Below are 21,746 nucleotides of genomic sequence, written 5' to 3' on the forward strand. Positions count from 1 at the left end.
GTTACCTTAATTCAGCAAGAGAACAAAAAAAGAACCAGGAATTCAAATGGTTCCACGTTGTGCCAAACCAGCCCTTGATTTCACTCAAGAAGTTTGTCTGGGTAACTGAGAAATTTGGGTAAGATCTGATCTAACAAAGAAATGGCAGTGGTTGGATTTGAACCCACACCTCCTGAGAGACTGGAGCCTAAATCCAGCGCTTTTGACCACTCGGCCACACTACCTGGGAAAAATCGTCTGGGCAATGGAAGTTTGTTGGCAAGTAAAAATTTTGGGGCACTTGGGGCGCATGGTTGGCACATCATCATTCAGTATAGTTTTGTCTGATCGCCACTTATTTATAACATGGTAGAGCCTGCTTGGTGAAGAGGTGAAACTGCTTCAAAGGCAACCAGAACAGCCCGGTTGCAATTTTGTTGGGTCGTCAGCCTTGTAAAGCGCTGAGGGCAACGAAAGAGCTCCCTGAATTGAGCAGCAGAGTGGTCCAACGGTAGCGTGCTGGATGAATTGATACTTGGTGAATTCTGTAGTTATTTTCACACGAATCTGTTATTTAAAACATTAGGCCTGCTGTTAGGATACTGGATATCAGTACCGTATTTTCACGACCATTCGACGCACCGTATGGTTGGGCGCAGTCTCATTAATGGGTGCTATTTCTGTATTTTACACATAGGCAAAACGCACTGTATTATTGGGCGCAATTTTAAAGTGGTAAAACATACGCCAGCTTAAACATACGGCATGCATGCGCGCACGCTAAAAACACGTTAGCTTGTAGCATACGGTAGCATGCCAAGACATACAGATACAAGCTAAAAACACGTTTTTAAAAAGGCATCGGAAAACTGAGTTCCGTTGTATTTTATTTAGCCATCGTACAATGTACTCACGTTTTTCGATCAATCATCACCCAGAAATCCATCAAAGTCCTCATCCTCTGTATCAGAATTGAACAATTGTGCAAGTACCGGTAATCCATCAAAAACGCCGTGTTCCCTCTCGTTGTCAGTCACTCTCATTGCCATGTGGCTCCACAGAAATGATGCCGGCTTTGCCAAAAACTCGAACAACAGTGCAAGCAGACACGTTCGTCCAAGCAGCCACAATCCATTCGCAAATTGTGGCGTAACTCGCCCGGCGCTGCCTCTCACTCTTTGTAAAGTTGTGTTTGCCATCGATCATTCATTGTTCCCATGCCGTTCGCAACTTTACTTTGAACGCCCGGTTGATGCCGATGTCCAGCGGTTGGAGTTCTTTAGTCAAGCCTCCGGGAATAACGGCAAGCTCAGAGTTCATTTGCTTGACTTGGTTTTTCACCGCTGCTGTGAGATGGGCACGCATGCCAAAAGCATAACCGATGGCTTGAAGTTTGAACTGAGCTTCGTAGGCGTGTCTCTTTGTAGAATTTATTTTCGGGGGTTCTTAGAAACCACAACCGAAGTTGTTTTGCAACAATGCACATAGCCACACTCTATACAGGTGTTGGTACCTGCTTGGGGCGTACCTTTAGCGTCCACTTACACGCCCACCCTTCACCCATTGGCGGACTTCTTCCCCGCATGCCTGTCCTCACTCACATCTGCCTTTTCTCTCTCTCGCTCTCCATATGTGTATATATACACGCCCACCCTTCACTGATTGGCCGACTTCTTTGCCGCATGCCTGTCCACAGTCACTTCCGCCTTTTTTTCTTTATAAACAGCGTGTCGGCTGTCAGTCAGGTTTTCGAACTCAGCGCATAGACAAGACGCTCCGCATCATAAGGCGTCCTGTCCATTTTGGAGAAAATTTTAGACTTTTAATGGCGCCTTATAGTCGTGAAAATACGGTACTTTTATAATTGGGGCTTTCATCACATTAAATATTAAGGAGAGATCAAATGCTAATTTTTACCTAAAAACATCTAAAAAAAAAAAACAACAACAACAACAATGAATTTCACTTCCTATTGTTTCGTTTTTCTTGCTATCACATCATTGAACAGTATGGACATTTTAATTTAGTCCTCATTTGAGATGTAGTTACAAAGGTAAAAATTGAAAGACAGGCTAATCTTGTATTTTGGCTTCATATTTTTATATCAAACACCAGGGCAGTTGTACCACGTCAGTCAAAAACCTCGCCGCATGGTACACAGAGGCCTGGCCTAGTGAGCCTTCATGTGAGCATCAGTACCTGAGTAAGGCCTCATTTAGCTCCTCGTGTTTGTTCACATCTTGTATTTGTGTCAATAAACGTCTCTAAGTGCCTCAATTCTTGTGACTGTGACAGAGTTTTGCCATTTGTGCCCTTGATGTTGTTTGTTACTTTGCTCCTTTGCTTGGCTACACAGGATTGCGCTCGTTTTTCTACATGTCAATTTACTCCGTTACATGTTGTCAGAACGTCAAGCCTTCTATGCCCTGCTGCGTCAAGCACTGCTCTGTTTTTTACTTTGAATATTTTGCATATGAAGATTTTTAGTTCTCCCCTTAGGTCTCCTGTCTGCTTCTGGGTCCAAATTCCGCTCCTCACGTGACATCAATGACTTGTAAGTTAAGGTGCAAAGACTCCATATTGTGACACAATTACTGTTTCAAAAATGAAATTATAACCCCAGTCTAGATTACTGTCACATCTCTTTGGACTATAAGTAATCATTTAAAGAGTCTGACCTTATTTTCAGGTCAACAAGCGACCCTCGGGAGGGGAATGCAGGTCTTCGTACGTAGCGATGTTGTTATGTCCTGGCGTTGTCAGTGATGCAACTAAAGACAATTATGTTTGTTGTTCCCAATACTTGAAATCAACGTAGTGTTGCCCCGATGCTCCAAATGACCTTCAAACTCAGATTTTAGTTAATCCAACAGATTTAGAGCGGCCAAGTCCAGTCATAATGATGTGAGTGACTTCCCTCTTCATGGCCTATTGCCGTTTTGTGAAGCATGCAGGACAATCATCCATCTCATGTCTTTTGAATGGGCCTCATCCTGACATGCTGTAGAAGACGTAGGGTATGCCACACTCATCCAATTTATCACACGATCGAATCTAGATATTTTCTCTAAATTAAATTAATCGCTCCATGCCAGTGACTGTTCATTCTTTTCCTGAAACTATTTCCAGAGCCGTTTCAGTTCCAAGCTTGTTTGTAGAGCTCTTAATCACAGTTACACCGAACAACAAAAACTCATTTATATTTTTACACACAAACACACACACACACACACACACACGCACACACACACACACACACACACACACACATAGCAAGAGATCCAGCGTAGTAGAAACACCAAAGTTAAACACTATCTTTTTTGACATACTGGACAACAGTAAAATGTAAAGATCACATCATTATGCCTTGCATGCTCATATCTAGTCAGGCAAACACATGTGAGATGAAATCAACCACTGAAAAAAAAACCCCATCTGACTAAACCAAAGCATTATTCCGGACTGGCCGATAAGGCTGAATTTTCCGCCACAAAAGAAAAATAATCTTGAGGATTTCTCTGGTTAAGTTTTTGAGGTTGACCTTTCTCTGTGACAACTGGCCAACCTACACGAGAAGATGAACTACACAAGAAGTCCAACGCTACTGAGGAAAACCTCAACATCAGATCTCATTGTATATATGTATATACGAAAAATGAACAGCCTCTAGCACCTGAATAAAGTACAGTTAACAAGGTGGCTGAGTGTGATGAACGGACGCCCAAGTGACGGCACAATCAAATATTTTTCTTCACTGAGTCAACTCTTGTCTTCTGACAGGTTTCACATCAGCCTCCCTAAATTTGACAGAACTGGAATGCAATAAGTCGTAACAAAATTTCACAGATCCCGTTCTCAGCTGGTTGCCTTTTAAAGATGTCTTGTGCCATTTTTTCCCACTCCGTTAAAATAGTTCCCACTATAATCAAAGGTATGTTTCATTCTTCCACCAGAATATGCAAAGGATAAATAATTACACCCTACTGATAGCATTTTGGTTCAACTCAAATGAGTTGATGGTGACTGTTCTGTCGCATGCCCATGCCCAGTGGTGGATAGCCTTGTTCACATGTTTTGTTTTGTTTTGTTTTTTTTAATGAGCCCCTTCGTTTGCTGTTAGTTATAGAGTGCCAATAGCTTGAAGGCTTTCTTGCCTATTTCTTTAGTGACAAAGGGGATGTAAGGGACAACTGATCTGAACTACGTAGTGTGTAATTGGATAACCGGGGGGGGGGGATTTTTTCAAACAATAAGGAAAATTAAAATGAATGCATTTACAAATAACTGACACCAGTGAAATTGCCACCTATTGTCTAAATAAAGCCACCCAGTTTGTCATAAAATATACAATGGTGTGTAAAAGAAGAACACGCTAATATAAGTATATATCATTTATTGTTATACCACATAAAGACGCTGTTGGTGCAAGTCAAAAGCCAATAACGGGCGGAATAAGTTGCATTAAGTTTCTTCTTAACATCAAATGTAAAACATTGCCTAGAATGAAATAAAACACCGACATTAAAATTTATCTTATTGAAAACATCTTCAATATGTGGTTTAAAGGTTAGTGTTGAGTCAATTCAAACACACAAAATATTTACCAACTTTCTGAAGAATTGTTCTGTCATATGTTAAAAGCAAAGAATTTAAGATTAAAATACGTTTTTCGTTACATACTAAAATGTGTTGCACATATTTTAGTATGGTGAAGCTGTCATCTGTTTTCAAAAAGCCAAGTCTGAAAAATGTTCATCATGTTGTTGCGATTCTTGGATTTGTGAGAAAAGGCTTTGAGGTATAAAGTAATAGCATCATCATATAATTGATCAGAAAACTGGAAGAGGATACAGGGAAGATCATTCATCAAAATTGGAAAACAAGTGGACCCAAGGTTGATCCTTGAGGAACATAACTTGCCTGAACTAATAAAGCTGACTTATAGCCTTCCGAAGAAACATTGTTTGGCTGAAACACATGGGGCTAAAGCTAGCACGTGCGATATTTGGCAGATCAACAAACTGGGTGGGCAGGCGCAGCAGAAGGAGTGCTTTGGAGATGACCAGGCAGCGTGACCATTTGGTGGCAGAAAGTCAGTTTAAACCTGAAGCTTGCTCAGACCACATGGGGTGTGATCACTGCAGCGGTGCAAGCCTTTCCTTTTTGCAGATACCCCGGACTGCGCTTTTTTTGCGAAATTACCAAATTTGTGTTTACCACCTTGCAGGATTTATGGCGATCACAAAAAAAAAAAGAGATCTGAGACTCGAGACGAGAGTAGCACCCACCTACTTCCAGACTGCAAATGAATGACATGTAAGCCACTGCTAACTAACATAAGGAAGCAGTTATGTTAATTAGCAATTAGCATTGTTAGAAAGAACAGTGCAGGTTGCCCGATCACAGACACATATTCTCAATTTGGCCAAATAAAAGACATAGGTAGAGTATTTCTTAAATTTCATTCTTGATGGGTGAAGGCCCTCATACATTCAAATCTTTGTCGACAAGCATTTAAAAATTAAAATTTTCATAATAAGTCTCCTTTAAGAAGGGGAACTGATGTGATGAAAAGAAAACGATACATTACCAGTCGTGCAATCTGTCTAGGCCTAAGTGGGATAGGCCGCTACTCTGGAGTGATTCTTTTTTTTAAAAAACTTTTATCCATTGATAGATGGAGAACACACGCCAAGTTTTTTTTACAGACAGATATTAAGACCTGAAGCTGCATCATCATTTCTTTCTCGCAGCAATGTGATGACTCATACACACATCCTCCTGTATTGATTTGGACTAAGTAGAACTCCTGCTGCCAATAACCTACCTCGTAATAACACGAGAATCCTCCTCACTTACATCTGTCCCACAGAGGGACGCGTTCTCCTACACACACAAAGGCTTTTAATAAGCCAATGATGGGTAATTTGGATGGCAAAAAATCGAGTGGGCCAGGTTTTGATTTGGGCATTGCATATCAGCACCACGGTCAGCGATTTTGTGGCTTCACCCAAAAAAAAAAATCATCTGAGAAAGAACTTAGTCCGTTATGTACGTCTGATACACAAGGGCAGGAAAACACACACACACACACACACACACACTTCATGTCTTATATTCTTTACCACTGGGGTAGCAGAATAAAAGCATAAAACTGCAGGAAGCCTCTTTTTGAAGATTTGTTCACTTTGCTACACGCTGATTGTTTGTAAGTAAAATAAATTCAGGTCACTGCCAATATACAGGGCCCGTATCTCAAATTTCTGTTTGCAAGTTAGAGCAACAAACGAAAAAAAAGGGCAAAAGACAGCTCGTATCTTGAAAAAATCGTAAATTGGGTGATTCTTTCTTTCTCTCTCTCTCTCTCTCTCTCACTCTCTCTCGCTCTCACACATACTGTACACACACACACACGCACACTTGTTTATTTCGTATTGGTATCAATGAGCACTCAAGAGTTCAAGGGTCTGAAAATAAAGTGGTATCGTACATCATCATAAAATAACGTAATGTTTTTAGTATTATTTATGAATTAAGGATGAGATTCAGCAACAAGTGGATTTTTTTCTGAGCCGTCATAAAATATATAAATTACACCCCTACTATAAATTAGAACACATGATAAAGTTCGTATTGCACAAGCTTTAATAATTCAAACGTAAAAACAAAAAAAAGGAAAATATCCCAAAAACTCGATGTGCCAGAAAAAAAGGTAAGGTAGGGATTCTGAAAGCCATCTCACACGCGATATATGAGATGCATCATGATATGATTAAAGTGAAAACAAATATGTGAATTTTACAACAGTGTATACATTAAATATTTGGTAAATAAAATAAAACAGCCCCCATCCGTTGCCTTCTATTTTTCTCTACATAAACAATGGCCACATTTTATCCCTCCAGATTGTAAATAAGGTGGAGTCCACAGAACCTCTGGCATAGGTTTGCAAAATTGATAACACACACACACACGCGCGCGCGCGCACACACACTCACGCGCATACACACCGCACCCGCGCATCCCGACCACTCGGACGAGGAAGCCAAGGGTCCTAACTTTGCCAGGCTCGAAGCGTCGTCAATGCTCGCCAATGGATTATCGACGGGGCGGTCGGTGCAAAGCGGGGCATGCCTTCCTGGCATGAATTAACATTTCATCCATTCCCGTAAAGCGTCGGGAATGCAGAGAGACCCCACAGAGTCGCGGACTGCCTCCGCCTCCGAACCGGCCGAGGAGAAGAACCGGCCAACGATGACCGCCGGCGGCAACCGGGGCGCTCCCGGACCAGACGGAGGATGAAGGCGGCTGCCAGCGGAGAGGGATCGAGAGCGGCAGCAGAGGTGGAATATAATGAAGTTGAGTGGGAAAGGACTGTGCGCCGTCCTGTCCAGCACCCTCCTCTTCGCATGCGCCCTCGGCGAACTTGTGTTCGGATTAAAATGCGTCTCGCTGGGCTCCAGCGTCAGAGAACACTTCCACCTCGGCGCCGCGGCCGGAGCGTTCTACTCCGGGCTGCTCCTCGGAAGCGGCCAGGTCCTCCTGGGCGTCGCGCTGCTCTGCTGCACGGGGAAGCCGCGCAGCCGGAATTTGGTCCTCCTGGGGGTTGTGGTTTTCCTGCTGGGGGTCCTCACCGCCTTCTCCGGAGCCGTGGTGGACGGGGACACCGCTTCTCTGGTGGAGAGGAAGTACTTCCACTACTGTGTCCACTCGGGCCAGATGAGCCGCGCCTGCGAGGAGCTGAGGGAGTACCAGAGGAATTTGGTCATCTCCACCGTGCTCAGCGCGCTCGAGTGCCTCCTGGGGCTCGTCAACCTGGTGCTCATCCAAAGGTACAAAGCGGCCCAGTTCTCCCGGAGCAGGCGGGTCCAGAGGCACAGCTCCGGGCCCATCATCTTCAGCGAGGAGCGGGACTGCTCTTCGGCGGACCTCCAGCCCGTGTCTTATATCAATCTAGCCGTTTTGAACGTGTTGGACGAGAGCGGCGCGGAAGCCCAGCGAGGGGGCCACCCGTCCATTGAGCTGCCGGGCTACTCGCCCGCAGACCCGGAACTCAACCGCTGCTTTCCCTTCTCCTACCCGCTCCCCAGTGACCTACCGCCCGCCTATGAGGACATCTTCCCCGCCGAGACACGCAACACGTAGCCGGCCGCTGTGGGACGATGAGCGAAACCCCAAAGTTTTATTTTTTTGCTTCTCCCAGCTGCCTGCGCCAGCTTTTAACATCACCGTCACGCTAATGAGGAGCAACAAGCTCAAATGTGGCAGTGCGGCCACATGACAGCATCAGGCCAGCAGCTTGCAGTTCATCGAAAGTTTGTGTTGGAATATTTGCTGTTCAGATTTATACTTGTGAATTAAAAGTATATTTAACCTCACGTCTTGCGCCCTGAACCTTCCCTAAACATATATTCTTGGGATTTTTGTTGTTGTTTTAACTGCTATTGCGGTGACCAAATCGTTTGCTTTATTTATTTATTTATTTTTGCAGAGGCGCACACTTAAATAGAGAACTTTCGCAAAAAGGAATAGAAAGGGAATAAGTACCATTTCAACACCATTACTAAAGTACACAATTCTTCCCCCCCCCCCCCCCAATTGCATACAATACCCGTATTCAGAACTTTGCACAATGAAAACGTTTGTTCTTTTTAAAGGGGAACTAAACCCAAGATGTCAAAACTTGGTTTTCTTTGAAATGTGCATATTGTTGGCGTTGGGCAAAATCCTTGTTTCACCAAAATAAATCACCGGTTTTCAGGAGACCCCCGAAACAGCATGTTTGTTCATGAATATTGCATCGTCAAAAAGTGGGAGCCATTTTCAACACAAAAAACAAAACAGAACAAGTTGTTACAGAGGAGGTTCCATTCTTCAGCTGATGCAGTTTATGGACCGCCCCCCCCCCGCCCCACTGCTTCAACTCACCAGTAGGTGCTTCCATTTTGACAACTTTTAACTCTGGCAAATGTCCAAACTGGCAAAAATTTAACATCTACCAGCCCTTCCAGTCTGCTTTATTTACTAACTAAACCTGACCAATATTAAATATTGAGCTATGGCAAGCAACACATTGGTCAGATGCACGTATTGAGCCAGCTAATGTCAAACGTGCGATTCATCTGACTTGGCTCGTTCAAGTTGGTATGTCACCTTATATTGCTTTTGTATACCTTTGGCACCAATACCATCCTGAAATCATGTTCAACTGATAATTTAACACACTTTAAAAAGAGAAATCAATTATGCTGGTTTTCATCAGATGGAACTGCAAGGCCTTTGTCAAGGTGGAATTATGAACATTTCCCAATACAGTTAAAAAAAAAAAGGCAGGAAGTCTCCACTAGAAGGTCTGAACTTTATTTAGAATACAAAATAGGGGGTGTGGACTCTTTATAACGAGTGCATGAGCTCAACAGAAAAGGTGTGTTTTGTTTTCAAAAGGAATTAAAAATTCTTATGGTGCTTTGACAGGGAACTTAAAGTACTTAGTTGGCACGATGACATAATACTTGTCCTTTTTACTCCTAACTGTGCAACAATGACGCGTTTGCTTTTTGGTGATTCACCTGACAAATGAACGCTGGATACAACAAAATGAACGAAGCATCTGTTCTTCTCACTATATATAAAAACAGCTCCATCTCAGGAATTGTCTTAACAACTTATCAGATGATAAAAGGGCTCCTTGGAGAGATAATTCAGGGTAAGCACGCCGGAAGATGATGATAACATAAAAAAAAAAAGTGTGTATTTTGGGCCGTTCGCAACAAAGGACTCAGAAATGAGCAGCTGTCAGCAGAAAGTTTTCACTTGGGAAGACTGTGTTCACTTTTTGTCAATATTGATCCATTATTTAATGATGGGAGAGTCGTGTCAAGAAACCTCAAAAGATTTTCAATGGGTCGATTCTCATTGTCATGGAATCTACCAGGGGGAAAAAGTCAAAGGAATGGAAAATATAGAATTGGGAATAACAATACAGTAATACCCGCTACATCGCAAGGTTATGTTGCACACCATCCCTGCAAAAAGTGAAATCCACAATGTAGAGATAACCTATAAACACTTTCTAGGCATGTTTTGGTAGCATTACTGGCACTTAATTATTTGTAAGACGTTGAACACAATTAAAATAATATATGAGAGAGAGCGAGAAAGCAAGCAATGGATTACACAAAACTATTGTACAGAGTACCAGTCCCTCAAAGTGTTGACACTAAACAAACTCAATTTAAAAAAAATCAAAGTAATGAATTTCCCAAGCCCAAAACTGTAGATTATCAAGTAAACCTACAGTATTGGCATCGGTAGGCGTAAAAACCAGGATTAGTGAGAAATTAACATTTGGTAAACTTCAGCAAAATCTAGGCTGATCTTGAAATATTTTGTTTGACTCTTCTTTCACATTTGCACCACCTCTGACTGCATTACAAAATGGTGCCACAATGTAGGATTTCCAACCACCAGGCTGTTATCATTTGCTCTCAGTTCGTCCTGTGAAATATTATTATTATTCTTAATTTTTTTTTTAGCTTTTCACATGCATGCAGCACGTCCGCCCACTATTTTAGTTGCAAAATGGCCACAGCCCCGGCGCCAGGATTTTTTTCCCTCCAGGGCTTCCAACTCGAATACTGTATTGTCATTCATTCTCAGGACAATGAGTCAATGGCAACAGGACTGCTCTGGTTATTTTGAAAAACATTTCGCCTCTCATTTGAGCAGGCTTCATCACTTATGCAACAAGGCTTGGTTAGGACTTGTTAGTGTGTAACACTCGATTTATGCTCCAAGTTGGAGGCACGCACCCAACCACGAAAGGTATCATGATGAACCCCATCTTTGACATTGTGTAACTACTTTTAAATGTGTCTGACGTACAAACAAAGGCCTGCGATTCCAGTTTCTAAGATTGATCAGCAGCTGCAACAATGTTTGCTGTTGTTTGGCTTCAACACGATGGCCATCTATTTGCGTTAAAATATTCATGCGATCTAATTCTGCTGCCAAAATATAATATACTGCATTCATTTATTTGAATTTACAGCACGTAATTACGACAACTGTGTGCTATAGATTAACTGCTAGCCAGTGCCAATGCGATTTCATTGGAAGCCTTGGAGCCTCGACGAGAATATTGAGTGTACTCGATCAACCGGTTTATTAAATCCAGCTCCAAGAGTGAGCATGCTTTATTGTGAAGTCAAATTTGGTGTCACAAAGTTGAACCACGCAACTAAAGTACGTGTAGTTACACACCATCTGGGCACTAAAGCACAAAGTGAATTTGTTATTACTTAGCTGAGTAGGTGCTGAGATTTAGTTGCTAATTTCATTGCAAAAGTTTGCACACACACACCCAAGAGGCCATTCTCCGCGTGAGGGATCTTTAGTTGGATTGTGTAGCTGCATTAGTGTAATGAGTCTCTAGCTCTGGTCACACAAGGTAGCAAATCGCTGATTTGCAACTCCCAACGTCCTCACTCTGAGGCGTCTGATGAGCGTCTCCGCACAAGTGATGGCGCTGCAGAATTTTGGAAGAATGATGAATGTTGAAATGTTGCAGTGGAGGGCTGAGAAAAGTGACATCAAAAGTGTCTTTGGCGATCCGGGAGCCACTTTGTACATCAGTGTGTGTGCGTGTGCGCGTGTGTAAGAGTGTAATCCCGTCGGTGTGTTGAACACTGTAAAGCATTGCTAAGACATAACTGTCTCTTTCAGAGGTATACATTTAATTGAATGTTAATTCTCGTGGACGAATTTGCTCTGCGTGATACTGAGAAGTGCTGACAAAAACTGATACTTAATAACTCTCAAAACTGAGCGAACCTATCTTCTTCTAATGGATCACAGACAAGAGCATAGCCCAATATTTTGAGTGTCTGTCAAAAGGGGGAAAAACTGCTGCCTGCGCTTATGGAAAGAAAATCAATATCCCTAAAAGGCTTTTCTTAGAAATGCATCAATTTGTCTGTGTGGCATCCTGCTGCAACGTGAAGAGAGCTTAAATGGTTTTTAAAAGCCAAACAACGGACGCATGCTGACCAAAATGGGTTTTATTGCTGATGCAGAAGGCTTCATCCTGCACATCTCTATTAGTGAATATCTATTGGGGGAAACGCTGACAATTTGTATTTGGAAATTCCTTTTAGTCAGGATTTGTTTTACTGTAGTGTAAATGAGCAACACAGTTGGGTTCAAAATCATTTTTCAGTAACTCTATGTGCTATCTGTTGAATAAGTAAATGGGGAACATAGCGGATAATTGGGCAACATTTGGCCAGCTCCCCTTCCCTTCCAGTCAAAGTTGGCTCAGGCCCAAAGTTAAGATATCTCCATGGCACAGTGTTTCCAAAAACTTAAACTGGCTCAGATCGGTCTGGATCGGATAAAAATCTCAAAATGGAGTACAGTCATGGGGGTTACATTCCAGATCAATCCCCGTGATAAGTAAAATCCACCATATCGAAATACCCTGTTTATACACGTTAGAAAAAAATTACAAACTCATTTAAACTCATAATTGTTTTGAGAGAGAACAAGCAGTGGCTCCATCAAATCGCCATTTAGTTCTAATTTGAATGACTCTAAAATGCCACAGAGTCAAACGACACCACCTCAATGTGATTCTTCTCTAATGGAGATAAACAGGTGAAGCTAATAAGTGACATCTGCTATCTAGTGGTGAACAGTGTTATTACAAATTAAAACAGATCAAGTGATCTAGGAGAAGCGTTGAAGGACTAGCAGAGGCGTAACCTTGTGGGTGCCGCCTCAGTGACATGCGAGGAAAACGCCCCAGGGACAAAGTTCAATTTGAACCCAAAATCACACCATTAAATTGTAAATTAACATACTGTAGTAAATGTATGCAGACACCAAGATTGTCAAAAGACAGTATCCACTTTCTTGGAACGAACAGCGAGCCAGAGATGCAGTGCGGGGAGGCAAAAGGGAAGCATTGGCACAGTCTGTGGCCCCACCAGTGAATTGGGCGTTCATCAGCAGCATGTGCAGTGGAGCCAGCTGGAAAACTTGTAATAACCTCTTTGGCTTGTCGCCATCGGCCATTTAAGCAGACAACTCCTGAAGCATCAGTGCGGCTGAGGTAAGGTCGTTTTCACGAGAAAAACTCCAACCTGCAACTTGCATGCACAACTTCACTCCCAGGCACATGTTCAATAAACTGGTTTGCATTTCACTTTAAGTAAATTTGTGAGTATCTTGATACAAGACAATCATTATTCCAGTACTGTATTCAACACCTTTGGGGGGATTTTCCTCATGTACAGTCAGTACAGGTGTGGAAACAGTGCTGCAGGATGTACGAAGCAGTTTTCATGCAGTACTGCTTGTATGAACGCACGATTACTTTGATGGAAATGCAGTCTCTAGCCATGTTGGTTCACAACCATCGAAGGGCTAGTACGGCTTGGTTCTAGCTCACCTCCGATGATTATTTAGCAAGCTTGAGTTCATCCTGTGGAAAAAAGAAGCAGAGCGTTCATCTTTTAGTAGCAAAGGGAACACCACAGAAGCTCCTTGGAGAGCCCGAGTGATTATTCTGGTCTTTGTGAGATCATTAAACTTCATTATCTGCTGGCAAGGCAACACCTCCACAGACAGCCCGGTCAAAGGGGTACTCCATTTTGTTTTCCTACAACAGTTTAATCATCTTGGAAAGTGACTGAATAGGTAGGGAAGCATGATAGACACATTACAAATATTGCAACATATACTGGGTAAAGCATGTGCCTTTAATATTGACATATTGTAATTTCCTAGACTAATTACAGTCAAATCTCGTTCAAATGATTTCCGATTTTAACCAGATGTGTAAAGTGTCCAGTTTAATACCGTAAGTTGAAATCAGTTGTAAAGGATACAAGCTGTTCAATATTTATGAACGCAAACCTTTAACTCTTAAGAATCATTCGTGTACTCCCTACGCTGTAATCACCACTCAGAAAATACGGAATACATTTAATGTATCGACAAATGGTTTTGGGGTGGAAACTCACCCTCCGTTATTTACTGAAAATCTCACCTATTCACTGGTGTGGGATCAAGCCAAAGCCATGTCTAAATTAAAAAGTATTGCTTTGGCGCCGGGCGGCCCAATGGTCCAGTGGTTAGCGTGTTGACCTCACAGTTCAGAGGTCGTGAGTTCGATCCTGGCTGCGGCCTTCCTGTGTGGAGTTTGCATGCTCTCCCCGGGCCTGCGTGAGTTTTCTCTGGGTACACCGGTTTCCTCCCCCATTCCAAAAACATGCATGGCAGCTTTGATTGGACACTCTAAATTGTCCCTAGGTGCGAGTGTGGATGGTTGTTCATCTCTGTGTGCCCTGCGATTGGCTGGCAACCGGTTCAGGGTGTCCCCCACCTCCTGCTTGAAGACGGCTGGGATAGGCTCCAGCACGCCTTGCGACCCTTGTGAGGATAAGCGGATCGGAAAATGGATGGATGGATAGATGCTTTGGCGCCATCGTGGGGCCAAGGAATTGTTGAAGTGAGTGGAGGAGCTTCATTTTGTCAGGCCTTGGCAAATTTAGAGAAAAATGCTTTGCTATCATCTGTGGGATCTACAGACAGCTGGGCTCCGTCCCGATACCCTGCAAAGTTTGGTGAAAATTAATCCAATGAAAAAGAGTTTCCATTCCAATATGGTCATTTCAACTTCGGCTGTTCTTATCACGTGTTGTGTGTGTTGCGTTTTAAAAATCGGTTAAGATGTTAAAAATCAGTGTGTCTGATAACAAAGTGCTAAAAAGTGGACAAGGTTGATTCGTCAGAAAAAATATTCGAGAGCTATTTTGCAGCAGTTGGCCTCCACTCAAAATAATTTCCAAGGTTACTCATCACTGACAAGTACCGGTACATGGAAAAAAACATTAAAATGTTTTTTAAATCTCTGTCTTGAGAGTTTCCAGCAACAGTCACACAACTCTGATTTATGGAAGATCGTTTATTCTATGATGAAAAACAACTCAACTCAACACAGAAGAAAAAGAATGCATCAATTGTTAACTTTTTTTCCCCTGCCACTTTTTATTAGACGTTAAGATTCCGAACTTGACAGAAAAGATAAAATACAGAAATAATTCAAATTGAGCAGGATTACAAGAGCTAACACACACAGACACAGAAGGTTGGGTAGCTACAACAAAATGAAGTAAATGTTCTTACAAAGATAATGTTACTCATTGTAAAATATGATAAACTCTTGCACTTTGAATGGTGCAGGGAAGCTTTACACCACAGAAAACCAATAATAATAAAGATTCAAATCATAATAATAGTAAAAAAAACATTAAAAATGAATGCCCTTCCGCTTTTTGAGAACAGTGAAATTCAATTTTCAGTGACGACAGATGCTGTAACGCAGAACTCTGAATTTACAACCAGCATTGGCTGCATGTATATGATGTATTTATTTTTTACTCCCAGCGCTAGTGGCATTGTGGGAACTGTCAGTAATCTTGGCCACAGGTGAGAAAGTGTCACGCGGCAGCCAGACTCATCTAGCTGAGTGACAAGTTGGGAGGCGGCATTGCGGTTCATCTTTGTCCCCAGAGGTGTCGAGTTGCACTTTGGTTGCTTCAGCCAACCAAATCTTTCACCCCAGTTTATCACTATCGTTATCAGTGAGTATAATCATGTAACAACCAGCATGGATGCATCTGTGTCTCAAAGTGTTTGACATGAAAACAAAACGATTACGTTCTTTTAATGGTCAGAACTGACAGAATGACACTGGTGATTTTAATGACAGAAGCCACTGGTGATTATAGGTCTGAATTATTAATTGCCCTTATCCTCAATATTGCAATTGATATATATATATATATATATATATATATATAAATCACAATTTTCATTGTCTTTTTACACCTTGGAAAAAAAAAAGTCAAGTCCAACAGTCTTTCTCCATACAAGGCATATCAAGTGTTACAAATGTGTAGTTCAGTGGTTCTTAACCTGGGTTCGATCGAACCCCAGGGGTTCGGTGAATCGGTCTCAGGGGTTCGACGGAGCCTCTGCCATGGAGGGTAAGACGCACCCGACTCAACATCTCAATTAGTTATGACACACCCGCTTGGCCATCACTGGCTGCAGATGATCACATGACGTTGCTTGTCCAATCGGTGCTGCGGGAAATTTAGTTCGCTCAGTAGTCACCGTGTGACCGGCGTGATAGTACGTCATACAATTTAAAAAAAACTATACTTAGACCATGACATTTTAATTACTTTTTCTATAAGAACCACTGGTATAGTTGGTTCAAACTTTTTAGATTTTGCTACATAGCAGAGTCCTTTCAAAGGGAGCACTTCCTCAAAACGGTCCAAAAAGTGCAAGCATATGATGAATGATTATAATTATCAATAATAATAATAAAAGAGGGTGAAAAAAGGAGCAATCGTGTGTCATAATAACTTAAAATAATATCAGTACAGCATTTTTTTTCAACTTCCGCAATCAGAAAACTGAATTTTGTGACTTCTCAGGCAACTTCCATTGAGTTTCCTTTGAGTCAGACGGAGCCAAACATCAGTTTAGGAGCCGTCTTAGGAGTCCCTGAGATCAATCTTCCCAAAACATTTTCACATCATCTCATTTTTTTTATTTCTCTTTGCAAAGTCAACGCAAACTCTCTCACTTGCCAAGAAGCTGCCCTAAGCTGCTGAAGAGGTGCGGCTTTGCTCCACGGTGTTGAAGATGAGACAGACGCCGGCAGTGAGCAGCAGGTGCATGGCCTCATAGAGTAATTTGGGAGAGAAAACGCTCCATATGAAGAGATGGTAGCGCAGGACAGTCACCAGAACAATGTAGGCTGCCGCCGGCACCGACCTGAGCAGAGCCAAACAGTAACAGCCGTGGTCCATTGCGACGGGACTCCTGCGGAGCAAAATGCATCGTCAGACGAGGGAACGCTGAAGTCAACAGGATGAAAAGGGCAACGTAACCGCAAGTTACTGTTTTGGAAACTTACCATTTGTCTCTCAAGACTTGGTGACACAGCATGTGGCCCATTGCCAAAGTTTAGTCTTAAGCTCGAATCCAAGGACAACGGCACCTTGCCTGATTAGTTTAATTTTTAATTGAATTCATTGTACTCATTATGTTGCCTCGAGGGCATATTCAAACTCACACTTAGCCGTAACAAAATGTTGAATTGATATCTACACGGCAGTGTGAAAAGTGAATGTGATTAAAGTTTTTAGGGAAGAACATTTAATACAGCTCGAGGAAATTGGACACCAATTCTATTGTGCAAGTAGTGATAATGTTGCTTGTCGATCGACACGAAATAAAAGCACCTGATGCTGACCTGTATGCATCAATCTGGATCCGCTCCAGCAAAATATAACCTTTATTTTCTATGTCCTGTTTGTAGTCACGCAATAATAAATTACCACTCATATTTTGTTTTTGAAAGACCACATGTTCATTTTAGTGCATTAGTTTTACTGATCAGCACTGAAACAGTTGGCATGTAAAAACCCATCGTGGCGAAACCAAAATGAATTGCTGAAAAAAAAAAATTTAAAAAGCCAACCTGATCCACACTCGTCATACATGGCAAAACCCTTATTTGTCTAGAATGCCAATCACCCACCAAAACCTTTAAGATCAGCTTTGTATATGTTCATTATGTCATTACAACTCTCCCTCTCTCTCTGTGTAACCTCCTGTCTCTTCTTTTTCTGTCTCTCCTTCCCCCTTTTTCTACTTTGACACAGCCTCCCTTGACTGACTTGGGCCTGCCGCACTGTCATTAGGAATTGCATGCATGGCAAAGAAAAAAAAAATGAATAAAACGGTACCGTTACTTATTTCAGTCTGTGAGGATTCCCAATCTTTTCATATTGTGAGACTAGCCACTATAAATTACAAAACAAAACCTGCCACATCTCATCGACTGGCATAGCATACGATAGCCGAGTTACATTGTTTCTTGGGGTAAAAAAAAAATGTAGTGATTCTATAACAGGCACGGCACTGCAAACATTTTCATAGTTACAAAGATCTTGGACCAAAAGTGATTATGAAGTCTATCAGCCTGCCGGCCAGGAGCAAAAACGCACTAAAGTGATTTAAAAAAAGACGATTAATCAGTCTTCTTGCTTGAGACAATGTGCACTGGTGTGTAAACGAGGAGATTTGATCAGGCATAAGTCCCAGGTAAGGAGGAGGGAACTTCGAACAGATTCCAAAGAGCAAAGAAATGCAGATGAAGTAGGAGACATGGGAAGGACTCCAGTTTGGAGGGAGAAATTTCAACAGAAAGCCAGTAAAAATGTGTTACGATTATATGGATGTTATTTGGCCGCCATTCGTATTTCTGATCTGCGGTCTCATCAACTACAACGGGCAATTGCATAAATTCAAAGTATTTGAGATTTTATTTTTGGACTTATCTTGAGTGTTTACTGTGTAGCTTACTGTATGTATTACTTTCTCTCGAGAAATTTACCATATTTCTTGAACTACAAGTCGCACTTTTTTTTCATCATTTGGCTGGATTTATACTCAGGTGCGACATAGTTCGTACTGGCCCCCGAAATCCCATTCCCTAATCACGTTAACTTTTTTTGGAGGTCAGCAAACACTGAAAGTGTATTATCACCGGTGGCCCGAAGATGGTGGCAATGCAATAAAAGTATTTGCCGACTCCCAAAATAAAGTAGATGTAGCAAAAACAGTAGAAAAAGAAGTCGATGAAGACTTGGATTCTACTTTCGGCCACAATGCGATGTGGGATTCTAGTTAAGGTAAGCCATTTTAAATGAAAAAGAAAAGCTTTCCTGGAGTTAGAAGCCGAAGTTTTGTCCATCCATAACTCGTTTTTGCTCCCTGTCAACACGGGGTGTGTTCGGAAATTCACACTGATGCTCTGACCTCTGACCTAACACCAACTGTGTGTGTGTGCATGTGTGTGTGTTCAGAGAGAGCTCCCTTCTTAACTCATTCACTCCCAATGACGTTTTTAAACGTCTTTTCAGACTTGGTCTAGAATTGGTTGGTACTGAATGAGTTAATAATTTCCCAAACGTAGCCTATGTTATAAACTAATTATCAGCTTGTGCTTGAACTGTTTCCATCTGTACTGCCTGATGCACTGAGCTCTGGCACTCCTTTTTTGGGGCACTCTGGATAACGGAATGGCATATAAGAGCAACATTACGAATTTCTGAATGGTCGAAGTGAAGCAGTGCGTGCTTGGAGCATATTTCGAAAGAACCCGCGATTAGGGAAGAGGGATTTTCGCTGTCATTATCAAGAGTTTTTAGAAGCAATTTTTCTTTTTCGCTTATTCAATGTATTGATCGAATAATGTGATGAAACTTTATGTTGCATTAAATTGCATTACATATCATATCAGTGCTTCCCGATAATTACTCCTCGTCCTCCTTTTGGGATTACGGCGCTTGCCAGAAGTGTAGTTTATTCACCGCCATGGAGGTGATTATTCGTGATTTAGAGGAGTGGCTGCAAAATGTGTTTAGGTAGCCAGTCATAGCACAAAGCTAGAGAGAATGTTTCATGCTAGTGGAGCGCTAAGCGTTCCACATTAGTACTTGGACAGGGAATTCTTGCACGGGTGTTGTGATTCCTTAAAAATCATTTTAGAGGTACAAGATGGGGCCAGAGAGGGAACATTTTTTCTCACCGATCATTTTACTAATGTTATACTGTCAAGTCAGACTGACTGGTATGCCTTTCTGTCCAAGGAAAGTTGGACATTTATATGCCTTGACAATCTAACAAGGGCAGATTGTGTCCTGCATTGTGAACAGTTAACGAGCTACATTGAAAGTCACACATAGCTGCAAGCGGCATCATGAAACAGGCATACAGCGGGTGCTGCATTCATTAGGGGCCACAACATGAAAGCGATGGGCCGACTAAACAACATCCTAACGACTCACCAGGGAGAGCCACAAAGCGTGTTGTGAGGAGGCTTTAACGCAGCCGCTTGGCAAATCAATTGTGCCGTTAGACTAAATGTAATTTAGGCTCTGCTTGCCCGGTTGTACAGACGCACGGTGAAACAGATCAATGTGAGAGCGCTGCGTTTGAATTTATTTAATTATGCCTTGTGAGATTCTCTTGTGCTTCCCCAAATTAATTAGTAAAAGCAAGGCTAGGCTGATGTGCGCAAGCTTTCATCCCTGCATGATTTAACATTTGGGTTTCTGGCAATAGATACGTGGTCAGGGATATGACACCGTGGTGACAGTTTTCACAGCATTATTTGCAATGTGGAACAAAAATTCTAATTATTATTCATTCATTTTAATAAGTCTTGAATACATGTTTTTAGGGTAGTGGTTCAAATTGTGTTTTTTTTTCTTGTTCAAGGGCCACCTCAAAAATACTTAGCGCTCAAAGTAACACCATAATAACCAACATTAAAATAGAGTAGCATAGCGGGCCAAAGTGTTCATCAAAACTGAGGCAGCAGTTGTTTTCCAAAAAGTAGATTCAATAATATCGTAAGACCCTGTCATCTAATGCACAGTTTGAACATCATCATTGGTGCCCAAACGTGCACATTTTGCCTTTTTTATGTTTTTGATTCTCAATATATCGGTCAGTCTAAAGGCTAATATAATGAAACTTGGCCAGGATTTGTTTTTTGGGATTATCTTTCAAATTCCATTTTAACTTCTACTGCAAAGTGTATAGAACAGGAGATATGAATGTATGCCTACACCTGTTAGGTTAATTCCCATTTTGGGTACATTGACTGCCATTATAACCACATATTTTTGATGGACTGTAATCCTGACATTTTAAATCGCTTTTTTCATGAGTAACTTTTAAATCTAAGTTTTTACCTTCAAAACTTGGGCAAAATATATTTTAGGTCGAATGACCCTCCAGAATCATCAGGGGCAGCTGATCCAAATCATATATGTTTTCAATCGAGGCCTGCTTCTCTAACCTTGCAAAATGCATGGCAATAAAAAAGCTGACCACTATAAAAACGGTCATAGTGTGTTGGGATTGGTCTAAAAGAGTGTTGTGAATGTGGTTGAGTGTGAGCGCGCATGTGTGTGTGTGCGCGCGTGGGTATGGTGAGAAATTGATGATCACAGGCTCAGTGTTTGCATCTTTTCTTGGTGAAGAAAACCCAAACACACTCTCCTATTGGACACGTGGTTTTGCATGTTTACAGAGGTGATGTTTGAAGTCTGTGAGAATAGTTTCTGGCTTGTCTGGCTGGTCATTTCTCCAGCAGACAACCATGAAGAGAACATTCAAATTAGAGGAGGCTGTTGCTGCAGTCTTGCAGTCTTCTGATGAGGGTGAAGAGAACTTTTCTGAGGATGGTAGCAGCAGTGAAATTGATTCTGAGAACCAGGAAGGATCAGAAGAGGAGTACCTGCCAGGCAGCTCAGAGTAGGAGGAGGAACAGGAGGAAGAGAGAATGGAAGACACTTCTCCATGGATTTCGCGAAATGGTAAAATCCGGTGGTCCCCAACTCATGAGGAAGTCCTGCCATTCTTTCCCCCGCCTATCCCAACTCCAGGACCAACTTATTTTGCACTGGTAACTACTCCTGAAAATGCATTTGACCTCTTTCTTTCAGAGGAAATCCTACAGCATAGCCTGCATTTCACAAACCTGCAGGGGAAGAGGTCAGTCAATGCCTGGAAGGAGTTGAGTGTGCAGGAGCTGCGGGCCAACTTAGGAAGGACAAGCTTGCCCTAAACAAAGATTTCTGGACCAGGTGGAGCAGTCGCCTCTCCAA

General features: G+C 42.0%; 2 protein-coding genes and 1 non-coding gene across 4 annotated transcripts in view; 1 reads left to right on the forward strand and 2 right to left on the reverse strand.

The window, feature by feature from the left end:
- Positions 1-142: 142 nt before the first annotated feature.
- trnal-uag (transfer RNA leucine (anticodon UAG)) lies at positions 143-224 on the reverse strand. The gene has a single exon. It is a non-coding gene; the product is annotated as a tRNA-Leu (tRNA).
- A 6,765-nt stretch (positions 225-6,989) lies between these two features.
- tmem271 (transmembrane protein 271) lies at positions 6,990-8,357 on the forward strand. Its single transcript, XM_086106061.1, has one exon. It carries the CDS (start codon positions 7,333-7,335, stop codon positions 8,122-8,124), a length of 792 nt encoding a protein of 263 aa, XP_085962187.1. The 5' UTR covers positions 6,990-7,332; the 3' UTR covers positions 8,125-8,357.
- Positions 8,358-13,824: 5,467 nt separating this feature from the next.
- Positions 13,825-21,746, reverse strand: part of pigg (phosphatidylinositol glycan anchor biosynthesis class G (EMM blood group)) — a 37,661-nt gene continuing 29,739 nt past the window's right edge. Inside the window, exons 13-14 of one of the 2 annotated variants that reach the window (XM_086105771.1) lie at positions 16,643-16,881; positions 13,825-14,594 (exon numbers count right to left, since the gene is read on the reverse strand). In XM_086105771.1, the coding sequence (XP_085961897.1) occupies positions 16,659-16,881 (223 nt within the window). In that variant the 3' untranslated portion in view covers positions 13,825-14,594; positions 16,643-16,658. Of the gene's footprint in view, positions 14,595-14,929; positions 16,882-21,746 lie in introns of those variants that run through there. The other variant, XM_086105770.1, reaches the window with a different exon arrangement.

This window comes from Hippocampus guttulatus, chromosome 2 (genome assembly GCF_054856545.1).
Source record: "Hippocampus guttulatus isolate MCC_2025c chromosome 2, RoL_Hgut_1.0, whole genome shotgun sequence".
Classification (NCBI taxonomy): domain Eukaryota; kingdom Metazoa; phylum Chordata; class Actinopteri; order Syngnathiformes; family Syngnathidae; genus Hippocampus; species Hippocampus guttulatus.